The following is a 19904-nucleotide window of genomic DNA, read 5'->3' on the forward strand; positions in this document are numbered from 1 at the left end:
TTGAATGTACTTATGCATGTGTAAGCAGGCATACTTTTGTCATCGTATTTGTTCACAAGCTCCCAAAGCTGGAGATATTTGAGGACCATAATACCATAGTCGTACCTATTTAAAACACGAAACTTATTGAAATCAAATATCACATAAGTCATGATGCCTCACACCTTAAATTTAGAGAAGCTTACAAGTTTGGTTTTTGTGGTAGGTCAGGTCTTCAATGATTACTTCAAAAGTTGGTTTCTCTATTGGGGGGGAGACATCAACATTGAAATCAAGTGCTCCAAATTGTAGGCCTTTAATCAAACCAAGTAAAAAGTCATTGATGTTTATCTGGAAAATAAAGAAACAAACTAAATCCACATATGAAATAACATGACAATACTTACAATATGATTATCAATGTGTTTTCTCCTTGGACACTTGTGAGCTAGGGAGTCAAGAACATACAATTTTCTAGATTCCAATTCAAGAGCATAACACCACCAATGATTATCACAAAGAACAGGTGTCATCAACTAAAACAAATAATTAAATAAGACTAAAATAATTCAAACATACAAGGTACCTATAACCACAAGATAGAGCATTAAGAATACTAACAAATTTGGCTATCAAGACATCCTTTATAGAGAGAAGTCGACATGCAAAGAATTCGTTGTAATCCGCTAAAGACATTACGTGCATGTTAACCTTCTGCTTAGCACAATCTTAGATGACCTTATCCTGCATAAAATAATATTAACAATAACTTGGATAGATGAATTTAATGGGTAAAAAATAATGCAGTACATGTGCCATGTAAGTTGGACTGAAAATAACTTTGTTGATGTTCGCTGTGACGCATTTTTCCTTGTACATGAAGTGGCTGGCTGCAAAAAATATTGACTACATAACATACAAGCACATAATAGTCAGTATAATCGTTTCATGTTTAATTGACCTTACCAACCTTACTATGTTGTCAATCCATTCACGAGGCCGAAAGCCACTAGTTTCATTATTGGTGAGTATTTGGTCATTAATCTCAACATATCTCAAAACCATTGGGTTGGAAATTATACACTGCATACTTAGCAAATAAAAACTTTTGGGTGCTTAATTTCACCTAAAAATGTATTTCAAATTCATACACAACGTCAATACCTTACACAAATATATAAAACATCACACACCTCATTGTTTTCTAAAGACTTCATAATCTTGCCTCCCCGGATTTTAACCAACGGCTAAGACAAAAAAAGGGGGAAAATTAATCTATCGGTTATGTCTCCCAATAAGAGCCTCCTTGCAGCCCAAACCTTTTACAAATAACGCATTATTAATATACATCAAATAAGAAAACCTATTTGTATTATTGTAATTGAAACACATTTACCTGAACCATAGCGACTGAACCCAACACAAATATCATGTGGTCATTTGCCTTTTCTCTATAAACTTTTGATAAACGACTCAAAGAAGCAATGAGAAAATTGTGAACATAACTCGCCCATTTGTACTTCCTAAGGTTATATAGGTTATCTAATAACCTAAAAGGCATGTTCGTTATAATCCTAGAGGTCCTAGGGAAATACATAATAACAAAACATAAAATCACAGAGTTGGCAAACACTATCAACATGGTCTGCTTCACTAACCAACTCCCTCATCCTTTCAATTATGTCATTGATCTTGATTTCCTTAGTAGGAAACAACAACCCCACATCACCCCACAATTCACTATCAAAATCTACATCTTCGCCTGATGCACTCAACCCGAAACATATAAAAACATCTAAACAAGTTAATTTCAGCAAGTGTTGCCTAATTTGGATGAATTCACCTTTCGGAACCCATTAACTGAGGACCTCTCTTATCAATGCATAGTTTATATTCAACTCCATTTTTAGCCGAAGGCACGACAAAAACGATGTCAATTTAAGTCTTGGACGATGTGTACTGCTCAATAGTGAAGTAGCTTCAGCAATCAACCTCGTTTGGCATCTGTGTTCAATGCGAACCTAAAATATTTGCAAAGAATTCAATTTAATATAACCAACAATGTACAAAATATAATCAATTTAATGAAAAATTTACTTATTTAACTTACATTCTTCTTAATTAAAGGTTTCACATTACTCATAGATGCTTTCTGTGTGCTCCCTTATGGCTTCAGTTTATTCACTTCCTTCTTCACATTTTATCTTTATAAGTGTTGTTTTCGTTCGCCCATTCACTAGTGCAAAATAAGCTTTTTATACCTACATTATTATACCTGTTCAAATTCACCAGGTATAAAATAAGAGGCAGATGACAATTTTGTAAATAATGTGAGATTTTTTATGCCAATTATACTTTCAACCGGTATAAAAATTAATGCGATGACATTTTTACAATATTAGAAAAGACTTTTTATACCGGTTATAATTAAAATTGGTATAAATTTTATATATATATTATTAAAAAAAATATTTTTTATTGACGGTCGAATTGTAACAGTTAAATAAACTGCTAAAATTATTTTTGTTTATGTTATTTTTCTTTATCGTCACAATCCGTCGATTATATTATTTTAAACTTAATTAGTGATTGTTTCAACAAACACCAATTCAGTACCTTGTTCACCTTGCACTCAAAAGTAGAACGAAATTGGAATCAGGATTCCTAAACTCATTCAAATAATGTGGTACAATAGCGAAACACATAACACCAAAATTATTACCTACATCGAAACAAAAACAAGTAACCTGATTTCCTTCATCAGAACACAAACGTGGAAGGAACCACATGGGAAATGAAATTAAAGTTAACCCTAAATGAAAAGAAATAAATGTTCCCAACAAAAATCAATGTAAAACCTACCAATCAAGACAACTAATAATCAACACCAAAATTACTTACCACTGACCAACTTTCCGATCACCGACCAAGATAATGATTGTGAAAAACCACCAACAGTAAATGCAACTCCTACAATACCCACACCACTCAGTACTTGAAAATGGGTTTTTTCCATGAAAAAGGATAATAAACACTACCCACCAACACTTTCGACCACTACGTAAACCCACAACATGTTGATAACGTTGTTTTCTACCTTTTATTGATGTTAAGTTTCATGAATAAAATTAACTACTACATAACTTTTATCTTGTTTAATCCTCTAGTTTATGTTGTTTTTGCATTGTTTCGTATTTTAGTTGTTTTATACTTTTTTTTTACTTCTAATCTCTATTATGAATGTGTGAAATAAAGCAATAGGAAGCAATTATGGTGGAAGAAAACAAGTTAAAACTCAAGGAAGCATGATTGAACATGAAAGATTGACTTTTACACAAATAATCATGTCGAGGGGCACCGAGATCAAGTCCAACACTGCAAACATGGAGAAAGGACTCACATATATGTATATACTGCCTTGGACCACCCTTGGAAGGCCAAAAAACGACCATTGGGCGCCAGGGTCACTCGCTGGGCGAGATAAAAGCTCGCTGGGCGAAAATATGGCTCGCCCAGTGAGTTACATGTTTGAGAACGTCGATTTTAGGCCTCGCTGGGTGAGAGTTAAGCCGCTGGGCGAGAATATCGACCCCAATATGCGAACATGGTTATTTAATCATGTTTCTACGAGAGTTTTGGGGGATTCCTCATTTTTCACGAATAGAAACACCTTGGGTGCTTGGGAGAGACTCTTGGAGGCTATTAGGGGTGTTGGGAAGCTCTCCCTTCTCTTCTTGGGTTTCCTTCTTCATCCATGGAGGTTTTACCCCTTTTGGGTTGGAGAGGATGATGGGCTACAAAATTGGAGGCGGAGATACGAATGGGAGGCGCAGTTGGAGCATGAAGCAGTATTCAAGAACCTTGGGAGAAGGATTGTTTTCTACTTTATTGTTCCAATTTCTTCCTTACTCTTCAATTTTGTAAAACCCTAGGTTCTCCACCATGGAGAGCAATTTCTATTTGTTGAGATTAGATGTAAAAACATTGAATTCTTGTGTAAAATTGTGTTGTTAATTTATATGCTCTTCAAATTCATGTTAGTATTTGATTTTCATGCTTAATGCTTGATGTGGATTGTTCCGATGCTTGATTTGTGATTCTTGAGGTGTTGGGAAACATCTTTAGAATCTAGATTTGAAATTAAATACCTAATGGATGCTTGTATCTAGGAATAGAACTTGGTTCATTAGTAATCTTAGATTCTTGAAACTAATGCATGATTTCACTTGTTGAGGATTCAAGGAATTGAAACTTGATGAGTAATCATAGGCTCAAAGGCTCTAGGAATAGGATTTGAGTATTCTTGTGAATTGATTTTAACATGAATATGGAAGTGGGATAATTTAGAATGCATGAGAATGAAATGGTTGAAGTCTAATCCTGACAAATTGTAAGTACACTATGTTAATTTCTTGTTGCACACCAACTGTTTCATAAAATACAAAAAGAATTTCCATTGCATTTGTGTGAACTTTGTGTCTAATTGAGTCGTGAATTGTGAGAGTTGTCATGCGTTGCACAAGTCCCTTGAGAGAGAACGATAAAATACTTATTACTTGCTATGTGCGACCGGTGCACTTGTCGTGTTGATTTTTCACTAACACATGTCCACCAACACCATGAACAGAGAAATCGCCAAGAAGATGGGGTTCAAGAAGAAATGGGAAACTTATGGGGTTCAGGAAGAAGAAAGACTGGATAACTGATTGGATAACTATTCAAACGAGGTGATAGGTTCTCCAACACCAACAAACGGCTCTCTAGTTTACCATGAACTCCCGCTTTCATTCAAAAACGACCAATGTGGAATTAAACAAATTAAAAAAAAATATCATTGCCACATAAGGTTTTAAAAGAAGTTGTCAACTTTTAAATGTTACTATATCATTTCCAAAAAAAAAACAATAAAACAAGTGACACAAAGGAGCCGACTTAACGTTGTCAAATGTTGTCAAATTTTCTTTTTTCAAAATATGATTCTCCTTCGATTATTATCTCCCTATTATTATCATTATGTTATATTAGTTATCAGTGGAACTAGTGAGCCAATAAGCTTTATGTATACAATCTATGATATAGGGAGTAAACACGCATTATTTTATACCATACACATTTTATTATCGTTCATTGATCCATACTTTATTTATTGACTTAAATATTGAAGAATCTTTTTTAGATTTCCTCTCTAATCTCTCGTGGACCCAAATCACTTGGCAGTAGCAACTCGAGAACGTTGACTCTTGCTTGAAGACTTTGGGTAGAATCTAGTAAGAACATTAATCTTGTGTTTGGATTGAGCATTTCAACAATACTCAAAAATTGAAATGTTTTGTATTTGAATTGCTTGCAATTAAATTCTCTTAATTTTTTAAATAACTTACACAATTTTTTGTAGTGAATATTACAAAGTAGATTTAATCGACTCTAACTTAAATAAATATAAATATTAAAGAAGTATAAGGTTAGTTTCCGCTAAGTCAATGTTAACTTTATTTATTTTTAAAATTTATTTATGTCCTCTACACAACACTTATATTATAAAAAAATTATTTGTATCCTCGACTTGGTCTACCCAATGTTTAATGTTATGATTTTTTTTTTATTTATGGATCAATTTGCATCATGTATAGTGAGCTTAACCCACACTTTTATTAATGTTTTTTTTACTCAATTTCTCTCCTTAGCGTCGGCTAAACCGACATATATATTAACAAAAATCTTTTTGTAACATTAACTTGACAAAAAAAAGTTTAATTAATTTTTATTTATTGATTATATTTACGTTCGTTTAGAGTGAGTTGGACATTTTTTATTTACTTTTCATACTTAACCTAGACTAAATTGACACATATATTAATACAAAATTATTTTGTAGCATCGACTACAAAATAATTTAAAAGATACTTTTAACTTTTAAATTATACAATCGGGAAAGAATAAAATGATAGTTTCTAAATTTATACACGAGGGAAGACTTTTCATACCGATTTTTTATGTTGGTGAACCGACAACAAAAGTTTCTTACATTATATCTCAAACCTTTTGTCAACTCATTTTCACTCACTAAAACCTTAAGCTCAAGACCAACCAGCAGGAGCTCACCATTGTCACCTACTTCGTTGCCTTTATCACACGTTTCTCTGAAGGCAACATGCTTTACCCCAGCCTCATGCTTATTACTACTGTCATTCACTCTCTATTCTGTTTCTTCCGCCTCTTCGTCATCCGCAAGATCTGCGTTCTTAACACGTCTTTCTTTCTCAATAATACCATTTTTGTTGTGTACTTCTTTACCAAAGACAGTAAACACTATTATTCTGGTACTGCACTCAAAGTATGAGTACAGTACTAGAATATTGAGAGGAAGAAAGAAATTAAAGATATTATAGTGGTTATAGTGAAAAACCAACATAATTTTTTATTTTAAATTTAAAATAATATAATATCTCACTTTCTAAGTCAATTTTGATATAATCGATATAGGAAGTCTTGTATTATAAAATTATCACTACACTCATATTTTATGCCAGTTTTAACTATAACTAATATAAAGAGTTTTTTACTTTATTAAGAAATTGTCATCACTTCCATTTTCTCTCTCAGATTTAGTGATAAAGAAATTATAATCGATATAATAAATCGTTATAAAAAGCTATTTTTGCATTAGTCACGAAAGTTGGGAAAATGTGAAGGTTTAGAAAGATGTCAGCAAAATAATTGATGTTTATCTTCATTCATGGACCATAATAGGTTATTATATTTGACGGGACCGGCTTGTGCAAGCATGTGATGTTAGGATTATATTGTTCTTTTGGTGGAACAAACATTTGTTCATTGCTTTCAATAAAAGAATAGGATTAGGTTTAGATTAAAAATCCATAACATTACTTTTGACATTTGATTTAGGTACGGGTGAAATTTGAGTGGTACAGTGAGCAATTGCCTTATATTATTCTCTTGGTTGAACAAATAATTGTTCATAGCTTTCAATAAAGTGTATTCAACCGAAAGTAAAAGCGAAGTCATGGATGGGAATTAAAAATTGATGAACGCAATTACGAGGAACCAAAGTGGGAGAAATTTCCAAGAAAACACCAACTCAACGCCCACAAGACTCTGGTCAATTTATACTTCTTCAATTGTTTGTCCATATTTCGCATCTTAACTGTTCAGTCACCAAGTTTGCTTCCACTTTTGTTGCTTGCAATGCCTTCTAAGGCCATCATGCAATGCAGTTCTTCTTCATCATCTCAAGTCACAAGAATAAGCCATAGTCGGGATAAAATCCACGAATATTTAGAATTTCTAGTGCATGTCCCATTATATAATTATGGAGAAAGCAAGAAATGTCTAGAAATATTTCCTTGTTTGTAGAGTCCAACGCTCCAAAACTTATTCTCAGCACATCCATAATCTTTTTACTTTTATTTTCTCTTAGCATAGCTAATGCACTTCTCCATTGTGATACACTTAGACCAAATAATGTTGAACCCAATATTTCAATTGCTAAAGGATGGCCTTGAGCATGCCACAGTACCTCATTTGTCATCTTTTCAAAATCACTCATAATAACATTAGCTTTGAAAGCATGTCTACAAAATAATTGAACGGCTTCTTTCTTATTTAGTGGTTGAACTTGGTGAACCTCATCTACTCCATGTATCCTCAATATTTGTTCATCTCTAGAAATTATGATGATTATACTCCCTCTACCTAGACAATCACGTAACATACTGTCTCGATTCCCACTAAAACCCAAACAGATTGATTATTTGAATTTCAAATTCTACTATTTTTTTAGGGTATTTAAATTTCTTCTAATTTAGCTAATTGAAATTGTTTTAAAAAATGCATACATTTTAAATGTTTTTCAATTTCTCTATCAAACAAAACTTTTCATTATAAAGAATTTCAAATTCTCCAAATAAATAAATCATCCTCTTGTATTGTCTCATCCAATCACACCATAAGGAATTCCGGTGAAAATGCAGTGTTTCTACTTGTTTTCTTCAAATGCCAAAACCTCGTTCTTCAAGCCCGGCTAACTTCCACCATGCATCCTTGCTAAAATAGATAATTCTAGATCGAGATCATATATCAGACGATACCCCCATTTCTTCACGGAAATATGAAAACCATCCCCGACTACTTCTGATATATTATTATACAAACGTGAGTGCTGATATTCAAGGAATTCATATTTATTCAAAAAGGTCATCCACAAGTAATCTGAACAATTGTCCATGACGGCTAGATCATCATCAAGAAGCATTGGAATCTTACTGCCTCCTTTTGCTTTCTGAGGACACATTGGTGACACAATACCCCTTTTGCATCGAGCTTCGAATAATACACAAAACACAGCAGCCACATAGTCATTCCGATAGGGAGATGCGTCAATGCTACTTACATAGCTAGACTTATACTGATGGTTGAACAACCTTGGTATTTCACTTCCAGGAGTAAGACTTGAAAAATATTTATTCGTTATGGACAACGGATCTCTGCGGTATTGTGCCTAGTACCAAAGACAAAGCTATGTTAGTTCCTGGTATTTACACACAAAAATAGAGAAAGAGAAAGAAGGATCCCGCAGACCTGTAGTATTTGTATCATCCATGAAACAGCCATTTTAGTGCAGCGTTCCCTTTCAATCTCATCTAATTTTGGGCAGTTCAAAGCATCTAATACTGAATTTACAAAATGTAGATCTATTTCTTTATCTTTCGTGTCTGTACATACTGGAAATTCTGTAGTTGGCGATGGCAAGTACGTTTGTGAAGGGAGCTCAGGCAAATATTTCAGTTGCTTGCAATGCCTTAAGACTAAATAATGCAGTTTGGAAAGCTCTTTGAGGCTTGGTAGTTTAGAAAAACTGTTTCCACTTAACTTTAGCCTTTCTAAGCTGTGCAAACTTCCAACAACATCAGGGATTTCAAGTAAAGCACAGAAACTTAGTTGAAGTACACGAATGCATGAGAAATTGGGAGAAGGCAACAAGTGGCTAGCTGAATCTTTATGTGTTCTTGAATGCAACAAGTGTAAAGGCCACTTAAACCACCTTTTCATGATAGATGATCTTACAGAAGCTTCACCTACACAAGGCCTCTTCAAATGACCTTCATCCCTTGCTTCTTCTAATAATTGGATATAAGACAGATTTGAACAGGTCGAGACATACAGATCACTGAGAGAATTGAGGCATAATATTGTGATGGGCAAGCTTACTAGCCTTTTGCAGCCTGCCAAACACAAAATAGTAAGCTTTTTTAGACGATGAATGGAGGGATTGATATGCCTGAGCTTTATACATCGATCGAGATATAGTCTTTCAAGATTTAGGTCCTCTCCAAAATCTGGCAACATTGTAAGACTTTCGCAGTGTCTTAAGTACAAAGATTTCAGTTTTCTTATATGACCAATGGATGGATGGAGCTTCTCCAGTTTTATACATCTCTCAAGATTTAGTATTTCAAGATTTTGGGTCTCTTCAAAATGTGGCAACTTTATAAGATTTTCGCAGCCTTCCAAGGTCACATTAGAAAGTTTTCTTAGGAGACCAATGGATGGATGGATCTCCCTTATTTTTGTGCAATATCTCAGACATAGCCGCTCAAGATTTATGGCCTCCCCTAAATCTGGCAACTTTATTAGTTTTTCTGAATATGAGAGATCCAAATGCTTCAAACTGTGTAAAGGCTAAAAGGACAATAACAGGAAACAAAGTCAATAATGACACTTATCTTTCTTTTGTTGACATGCATATACTTGTACAGGTTGACTGATACATACCTTGAAATGGCATGTGAATATATATCATAAAATTCATATATCATAACATATCAAATTTTTAAAACAATCATAAAGCTTAGATACTTTGATTGTTCATTTAAAATCAGAAAAGAACAATAAGTAACTATACCTTTGTATCTTCCCATAGTCGCTCGATATTGCTATAAGTCAGGGACAACGAAACAAGCTTGTATGGTAGAAAACGAGGTGGCAAAGACTTAAAAGGATATCGATTCCAATATAGATATCCTAATTCACTAGGAAGATAGTCCAGGCTTCCGGAAAAATATGGACCATTGATCTTGAGCAACTTAAGATGACTCAGGTTTGAAAACGCATCGGCGCTCAAGGTTCTTTTACGGAATTCAAACTGATTAAAAACTACGGCTTCAAGATTTTCTGCTGGCTACAACATTGAAAAGTGGAAAGAAAACGTTAGAGCATTTATAAGTATTTGCATACATTTTTGTCACTAAACTATTACAAATAAAGATATATCAGCCACGTTCAAGCTTTGTTCTCTTTAGTTTGGGAACTTGAGCATAAAAACACACCCAAAAATTTTAAGATGGTTCACAAAAGGCTATGTTGTATCTATTCAGCATGCAAATTCTTGTATTAACATCCTTCAGGAGAAAAAACTCTTTAGGCGTTTCTTTCTCAAACAACACAAGCTTATGTTCTTTTGAGAAAACAACATAAGACCACTGCAATTTGCCTACCTAAGTCTGTTGTGTCACGGACAAGAGTCACCGTTTTATCTTGCCACAAAGTTGAGTTTTCTTTCAATTCTCAATTCTCCACTCTCGATTCTCAATTCGAAAAAGTATATTCGTAATTCAGAAGTTGTCTAATGTTCAACATATTTTCATCTAGTTTTTGTACATAAAGAGTGTCATGAATTACCTTATCTCATTGTATTTTTGTAACTCGAATGTTGTCTTTGTCTTCTTCCCTTTACTTTCCATTACCTAATTTAACTTGTGATGCAAATGAGGATTTCATGTTTAACAAAAGCTTTTGTATGATGTGACTATTGCCCCCTTGTCCAAATATCATATGTTCTTATGCTCTCGTGTAGTATTTTAACAACCTAAGAACAAATTTCCTTCACCGTATTCTGCCTTAACAAATAAATTATGTTATTGATTGTAAAAGTGGCAATCTTTTTTAAACAAGCAAAAACGCTTTGGAATTATAACATTACGACTTGACTTTATTCAAGCATTCGATCTAGGTGGGTTTTTTCCTCCACCTCATACAAATATGTCACCTCTAAAGAACTCATCAATAATTAATTGTATCTCCATGGGACTTCATTCAATCACTAATTCAGAAATCTATTGGAATATTCATTCAAACTTTCCTTTTCTTTCACTTTTCTCATTTTCAAAATCTCTCTCAAGAGATTGAAGTTTGATTGTTCACACCCTTTGAATCTGCTTCAAACTCTTGTTGAAAAGTATCTCGTGCTTCCTTGATTTTTTTTGGCCGCTTTGAAATTTGTCTAGTGAGACTAGTTTTTGAATCATCACAAGAACTCCAACATATGCGATTTTCTTTTTGTGTGTTGTGCAGCTGTAGTAGCTTGATATTCATACCTCATTTAGTTTTTTATTGTTGCAAAGATCTATCACTCTAATACCACTTTGCTGGTACTATAAAATTGTTGCCTATATAAAAACTTAGAACAAAAGGAATATAATTTGGGTTTTTAATTTATGTTTTTCTTACAGTCTGTAGTGCATTCACAAACATTTTAAAGATTGACGAGTTTGGGTGTTAATAGTCAGAAAATATAAAGACTTATCGATGCCTCAAAATACTGCTTAAAAAATCTTTAATAATCATTTGACAACTATAAAATTAAAATTTGGACACCAGAGAATTGAACTGTTACTCTGGTACACCAAGAGACTATTTATCATCAAGTTGACCAGACTTGGTGTTATTAAAGTGTAATGCAAATTCTAGAAGAATCTAGAAAATTCTAAGATAAAAGGATTGAAATGTAATGAAAGTTATAGAACAAAGTAGAAAAGTCTAAGATAGGTAGAAAATATCAAGAACATTTTACATAGACAAAAATCTAGAACATTCCACACAAGTTGTGGCTAGCACTTTCTAGAATACTCTATAGGTCTATAAATACTCATGTACTCAATCATTTGATGAATGACAAGAACTAAAACCACAACTAACACACCACTCACTACTACAACTACATACTCCTTCCAACTACAACTTCCACATTCTACCATCTCCACAATTTTCTCTATCCCATCAACTATTCCTTGCACAAACCTCAAAATACTATCAGGTGTAATAACCCAAAGGACCAATTTGGTTAGATATAGAAACCTTAAGGAACCAAAATTAAAACTAGTAAAACTCAAAAGGAACACACTGAAACTTTCTGTTAAACAAGATAGCAAAATTCTATATTGTATATCCTAGATAAATGTGAACATAATAAAATTTTATAATTAAAAACAATTGTACCATGTTATTGGACAGTATTTTTTGTAGATCCTTGCAGCTCCACACTCTGCTCCAATTTCTTGGCTCTTTAGGTGATATTTCACGAACAATAGACTGGCCCAAATCGATCAACAACCGATGCATTTTAATTATCCCATGCTTAACGATCAAGAGTGATTTATTTATGAGAACTTGCAAGCCAAAGTCGGGATAAAATCCACGAATATTTAGAATTTCTACTGCATGATCCATTATATAATTATGGAGAAAGCAAGAAATGTCTAGAAATATTTCCTTGTTTGTAGAATCCAATGCTTCAAAACTTATTCTCAGCACATCCATAATCTTTTTACTTTTATTTTCTCTTAGCATAGCTAATGCACTTCTCCATTGTGATACACTTAGACCAAATAATGTTGAACCCAATATTTCAATTGCTAAAGGATGGCCTTGAGCATGCCACAGTACCTCATATGTCATCTTTTCAAAATCACTCATAATAACATTAGCTTTGAAAGCATGTCTACAAAATAATTGAACGGCCTCTTCTTCCTCTAGTGGTTGAACATGGCGAACCTCATCTACTCCATGTATCCTCAATATTTGTTCATCTCTAGAAATTATGATGATTATGCTCCCTCTACCTAGGCAATCACGTAACATAGTGTCTCGATTCCCACTAAAAACCTTTAGCTGTTCAACTTCATCAACATTATCGAGAACTATGAGTGCCTTTTTACGATGTAGCCTTTTCCATATCAAATAAGTTCCCTCAGAAACATTGCAAATCTCTTCATATTTTTCATTTAGAGAACAAGAAAGCAATTGCTTTTGTACACCTAATGTACTAGAATCTCCATATATCTGGTTCACATCATCGATATAACAAGTAAAATCATATTGATGACAGATTCTTTCGTATAAAGCACGAACAAGAGTTGTCTTTCCTACTCCACCCATTCCACTGATTCCAAAAACTCTAACTTCATTACTTGACTCCGAATATAAGAGTTTTTCTAATTCCTCAACACGAAATTCCATCCCAACTAGATTATCATTCGGAAGACTTGAAAATTTATGACCCAATATATCTGTCACCTTTCGAACAATTACTTCAATCCCTTCATATTGTGGCCTGCCATTTTAATAAAAATAAGAAATGTCAAGTAATCATCACCCTAGAGAACCAAACATATATGCATAGCAATAGGACCATAATAGGTTATTATGTTACTTCTTCTAGGATATCAATTCAAGAAAGCCATGAGCAAGAAGTTTCTTAGAAGATAAAATATATATCTATGGTATGAATAGCTAAGTGCACCTTTTATAGTCTTCATTATACGAAGTAAATTTAGATATATCAATAAATGAGAGAAGATTGCTTACCTATTTCTAATGTCCCAGCCACTGAGATTGGCAACTTGTGTGAGAGCTTCTCTCCATCTCTGTACTTCCTCCATCCATTCATTATCTTCTCTAAATCTTTCTTCGAATTCGACAAAGGGTTTCTCGTAATAGCCACTCTGTTTTCGCACATCTGACGGATCCACATCATAAAAAATAGGTAGAACATGTCTTCCCGGTGTTTCAACCAAATAGCAAATGTGTGCAAGTTCACGCAAGCACCAAGTTGAGGAAGCATAGTTCTTAGAGAAGACCACGATGAAAACGCGAGACCCTTCAATGGCTTGTTGCAGTTCCGGTGCTATGGATTCACCTTTCCTGAGATCCGCATCGTCTTTGAAGGCATCAAAACCTTTTCTACGAAGAGCCTGGAAGAGAAAATCAGTAAAGTTGTTTCGAGTGTCTTCACCTCGGAAACTCACAAACACATCATACGTTCTTGTGACTTGAGATGATGAAGAAGAACTGCATTGAATGATGGCCTTAGAAGGCATTGCAAGTAACAAAAGTGGAAGCAAACTTGGTGACTGAGCAGTTAAGATGCGAAGTATGGACAAACAATTGAAGAAATATAAATTGACCAGAGTCTTGTGGGCGTTGAGTTGGTCTTTTCTTGGAAATTTCTCCCACTTTGGTTCCTCGTAATTGCTTTCATCAATTTTTAATTCCCATCCATGACTTCCCTTTTGCTTTCGGTTGAGTACACTTTATTAAAAGCTATGAATAGTTGTTTCTTCAACCAGGAGAATAATATAAGGCAATTGCTTACTCCACCCCTCAAATTTCAACCCGTACCTATGTCAAATGTCAAAAGTAATGTTATGGATTTTTTTAATCTAAACATAATCCTATTCTTTTTCACTTGGAATATGAAGCTGCATGATAAATCTCATCCATCCATTCTCACAGTTGCGCGAGAAAGGACCATTCACGCATTTTCGACTATGTAATCATGGACTCAGTCCCATAAAAAGAAGGGTCCAAACATTTAAACTCAGTCCCATAAAAAGCAGAATAGCTAACCCATTATGGTTATAGTGTTTTCGGTGTTTTTAATTTGAAAACACACATAGGGGATAAGTGTTTTCTCATTGCAATCTATTGCTGACCTGGTTTTGGTAGGTTCTGACTTCTTATAATTGCTTCCAGTTTGTTTCCTTGCCTTTTCTGAGATGGTTGTTATTGTTGTTACGTGGCATTATGTGCCGAGAAGAATGGTCGTCTTCTCTAATTTCTTCACCTTCTCTATTGTGTTACTTTCACCAAGCTTACATGTTTTTTTTAAGTTTAAAATACTTTTTTATCTCTATTTTAGTTATTTTTTTTAATTTAATTTCTATTTTCGTTGAACGTGAGTTAGGTTCTAATCTTGGTTAATTTGATCATTTATTCTATGGTTATTTACATAGTTAACATAGGTAAACGGTGCATGTCATGTGTCAGCTCTTGGTTTCTTTTATTATTTTTGTTTTATAAGATTGAAAAAAAATATATCTATGTTTCAAGTTAGTATTATGTCACGTGTCAATCAGCGACACGTGTTAGTTTATGGTTCTGTCATTTTATTTTGTTTAATTTAGTCCTAATTTTTGGCATGATAGAACAATTGTGTTCCTTCCAAATTGAGATCAAATTTAATTTTTATATCAATATTGTATTAATATTTTTATTAATTATTTTTAAAATTTAATTGTAAATTATTAAATTTAATTATAAATTATTAAATTTAATTATAAGTTATTAAATTTAATTATAAATTAAATATAATTCTTAGATTTAATTGAGTTCTTCCAATTCTGTCAGTGTCATTCTGTATGGAGCAACAAACATCGGACTAGCTTCAGGGATTAGATCAATGGTGAAATCTACATCTCTACTTAGCGGTAGTCCATGAACTTCATTTGAAAACACATCAACATATTCTTCTACCATTGGTATGCTACGAATTTGCCCTTCTATGCTCTTCTTTTCTGCTTGAGATACTACCATGAAACAAGTAGCTCCCCCTTTCAGTTCCTTCAAGACCTTTTGAGTTGAAATTAACTCTACCCCATCCGTTTCTGTTTCTAGAAACACCACTTTGCACCGTTCACAATCAATGACAAATGGTTGATAGACAACTAGTCCATTTCTAGTATCACATCCAATCTCTCTAAAGGCTAGCATATAAGATTCACCTTGAACCTGCGACCTGCCACTTCAATGGAGCATCCAACACAAACTGAATTGGTTGAAACTTGCCCAGATGCTGGTGTCGATACTACTAACTTGCACCCGAAATCACGCGTCGATAACCAAGTCTTCTTACACATTCATTAGATGTGAAGGTGTGTAGCTCTTGAGTCAAACAATACAACTACACTTTGGCCAAACAATAAACATGTGTCTTGTATAAGATTACCTGACTATGTTACTTTAGTACTCGTCATGGCAAATACCCGTCCAGCAGGTTTAGGCCTATCTGTCGAAGGTATCTAAGGTCATGGTCCAGCAATCGTCTTCTTATTAGGACACCTATTAGCAAAGTACCTCGGTTGATCACGCACAAAAAGATTTACGGCCACCCACATTGCCCCTAGGATTATTAGCAAATCTAGGGCAATCCCTCTTAAGATGTGCTCCTCCACATTGGAAGCACTACAACCCCTGAGCTGACGTTTGTAAGCAATTATAGGGCTTCTTTTGTTGTCTTGCCTCAAAGAGATTCTTTTGTGGTCTGACCACCCAGCTTGGTCCCATCTCCAATTGTTCCATAGTCTTGGTTTGTTCCACCAAGATAGGGAATTCTCTTATCCTCAATGGTACGAGGAATATCAGCAGCTCATGCCTCAAGCCCCTCTTAAACCTCTTGCAGCGCCACTCTTCAGTGATATTTTGCAAGTAGAATCTCGCTAGATATTAAAAATTGTCCATATATGCCTGCACTTACATATTCCACTATTGTAGCGTGATGAATTCAGCCTCCCTGTCATGCTTAGCACTATCTGAAAAGTACTTTTCGAAGAACCTCATCCTGAAATTTGTCCAGTTCACCTCCTCCTCTTTGGTCTACATTTGTTGTGCATCCCTACCCACCAATACTCTACATCACCCACTAATAGAAAGAGGTAGTGTAAGTGAGCTTCTCACACCTCCGTACAAGCAGTCACTCAAAAGATTTTCTCACACTCCCTAATCCATGCACCAGCGTCATCAAGAGTGGCCTTGCCATTGAACTTGACCAGCTTATGTCTTATAAAGTCATCCGTGTAGCCACTCGTGGCACGGGCTGTGGCAACACCACTGGTTGTTGCTGCATGGCATCAACCAGACGGTAGATTGCCTAAGCAATCTCACTTGCCGAGTTATTAGCATTGGGTCAAACTCTCTTGCATGTCATTCCTAGTTTTGAAATACATTTTACCAAAACACTATCACACCCAACTGGTTTAGGCACTACAAAACCCATTCTAACACACCCAAATAATCACAGTTACACATCCAGAATACCAATTGCGTATTTTTACAGTTCAACATCCCTCAATTTGCATCACAAATCATATGCATCAATCATGAAAATCACTCATATGTTCACAATTTGCACCGTTGAATTTGACCATACATACAAGTTATCAAAGGATCCTTCATGCCAATATTAGAATTCATAAATAGCGATATCCAGGAAACCTTAATGCATATTCAGATAGCTAATTATGACTCATTTGCACAACTACATATACCTACGCATCAATTCCATCTATATTGATATACATGCACTCACCAATAATGTTATTCTCAACATGTGAATAAAACAACGGAACATTCATGTTCATGGAAAGCTCACAACAGAACCCAACCATGCTTCCAACTCATGCCACATTAAACTTACCTCCAAGACACTACCTGCAACATTCATTCATCCTAAAACCTCAAACTAATTCAAGTTTAACATTGGTGCATATTCACAATTCATACATTAGACTCACCACTATATAATTCTACACATTTTATTATCATACCATATTCAGGAGTCCAAATGAACCCCATAAGAACCCCAACTCGAGCCCAAAATAACCATAAAAGGGTTGTTGGACACTGGCTCATAAATATTTAATAAAAATGTTAGTTTTTATAAAAATACCAGCATAAGATTTCTACAAAAAATAAATTTTGTCTCAATCCAAAGAGGAACGATATTGCTTCATTTTTACAAAAATTGGGACAAAATTAAATTTAAAAAACAATTGTAGAGATCAAATTGAGACTACCCACGTGACACTGTCATGTCACACTATTACTGCCACATCATATTGACCGTACCATGTGACACAATTGTAATGTGACATGTGTAAAAAATAAAGAATTAAAAAAGTTAATAAAAGAAAATAAAAAAATAATAGAAAATTCAAAAAATTCAAAAAAAAACATAAATAAACACGTGACACTCTTTAACATCGTGTGGAAAACTAACCAAATTAAATCATTTTTATAAAAAAATTAGAACCAAATTTAATCAAATTAAAAAAGTTAAGACCAAATTGAGACAAAAAAGCTGAAAATCAGACTTGATACTTCTTGACAAAAACAATGACCAAATGAACTAATTAAGTCTTTTATTTGTACAATTATTATCAACTTAAAATTTCAATGGTTTTAAAGATAAATGTAACAAATATAATAGAAAAGACTAATACGATTGACTTTTAACATATAAAAGAACTAAATTGAAAGACAATTGACAAAAGATGATTGACTAAATTCACTACAATAAAATATCTTATCGACAGTCAATTTTAGTAACCAAAAGTTGTTAGTCACTATAGTGACTAGTTTAGACATCAATTTATAAAAAAAAAAACAATTATTGACTACTAAAATAGTCACTATTATGAGTAAAAAATTATAATTGATCTCTAAATTAGTTTCCAAAATTTAGCTACCAATGATTTAGCTACTAAAGAAAATTGGTCACTAAAAACATTAACTACCAAGATTTTTGCTACCAAAAAAATTGGTTTCTAAATTATCGCCAATTAATTAGTAATTAATTAATGATCAATTATAATTTTTTTTATTTATAATAGTGATTATTTTAGTAACCAGTAATTTTTTATTTTAAAATTGATATTTAAATTGGTCACTATAATGACTAACAACTTTTAGTTACTAAAATTAGTCGTTAATAAGACATTTTTTTTAAAATAATTAGAAAGATAGAGAATTAAAACTACACTTTATGCTACTTATTATTAATAATAATAATAATAATAAAATAAATTGCATATTATATTTAGTTAATGCAATAATCATTATAAAACAAGGATAAACTTGTTGTACATTTATCAAATTCTATATTAATTTTTCTATTTATTATATACATTTGAAATTATTTTAATATCTTAATTTACAACCATACTTTTAAAACAATAAGATTTTAAAAAATGTTCAGTTAAATTTAAAATATGCCGTTCTTATCTAGTATAATAATTACTTATTGAAATGTGTATATATAAATTAATATTTATTGCGATTTTTTATTACATTAATTAATTGTATTTTATTTACTTACATATTTATTTTTAAATTGAAATTGCATTATTATTCTTTATAACCTCGTCAAAAGTTGATTATAATTATATCTTACACATAGTTAAATATATGTATATTTTTTAAAAAGTTTATTGTTTTGAAAAGAAAACTACAACATTAAAACATTTTTACAGTATGTAGTAGGTCAACCACGCAAATATGAAACATGTCAATGAATTAGTGCAACTTATGATGTAAAATCCAGTATAAATTATAGTTGGTCATCTCTAAATTAGTATCTTCAACAACCTTCGGTAGGCCAACCAGGGAAATCATAAACATGGGTCAATGAATTACATCACATCATCGGTCAAACTCTGAAAAAGCTTTTATTAAGATTATGCAGATTCTTAATATACGACTTAAATTGTAATCTACAAATAAATATAAATCTTTTTATTGAACTATTTTTTAAAAATTGAATTAAATTTAAATTCTAGCTCCTTAATAAAAGTAAACAAATAATAAGTTCAAGATGTTTATCATGTACTAGTAGTGACAGTTACCAGACTTCATGTTCAAAAAACACCTTTTCATGCTGCAAATGAAATGCTATTACTAAATGGGATACAAGCTTACAACGTGAGAAACCAAAACTACCATTTAGCCACACTATGGACCTACATTCTATTGCTATGCGCTATTGTAAATTATGTGTTTAATCACACATAAATCTT

At 33.2% G+C, this 19904-nt stretch overlaps 1 protein-coding gene across 1 annotated transcript; it reads right to left on the reverse strand.

The window, feature by feature from the left end:
• Positions 1-7385: 7385 nt before the first annotated feature.
• LOC114169864 (TMV resistance protein N-like) lies at positions 7386-14356 on the reverse strand. Its single transcript, XM_028055217.1, has 5 exons — positions 13642-14356; positions 12274-13387; positions 9902-10177; positions 8578-9678; positions 7386-8497 (listed from the first exon to the last, which is right to left on the reverse strand). Exons 1-5 carry the CDS (start codon positions 14151-14153, stop codon positions 8021-8023), a joined length of 3480 nt encoding a protein of 1159 aa, XP_027911018.1. The 5' UTR covers positions 14154-14356; the 3' UTR covers positions 7386-8020.
• Positions 14357-19904: the final 5548 nt, after the last annotated feature.

The sequence above is a fragment of the Vigna unguiculata genome, chromosome 11 (genome assembly GCF_004118075.2).
Source record: "Vigna unguiculata cultivar IT97K-499-35 chromosome 11, ASM411807v1, whole genome shotgun sequence".
NCBI lineage: Eukaryota > Viridiplantae > Streptophyta > Magnoliopsida > Fabales > Fabaceae > Vigna > Vigna unguiculata.

Bases quoted from the DNA above. Each gene is read 5' to 3' on its own strand.
- LOC114169864 (XM_028055217.1), bottom strand. From the start codon at position 14,153: ATGCCTTCTAAGGCCATCATTCAATGCAGTTCTTCTTCATCATCTCAA. The intron at 13,388-13,641 runs GTAAGCAATCTT...TTAAAATGGCAG, and splicing joins GGCTGGGACATTAGAAATAG to GCCACAATATGAAGGGATTG. The intron at 10,178-12,273 runs GTACAATTGTTT...TCAATGTTGTAG, and splicing joins AAATACTGTCCAATAACATG to CCAGCAGAAAATCTTGAAGC.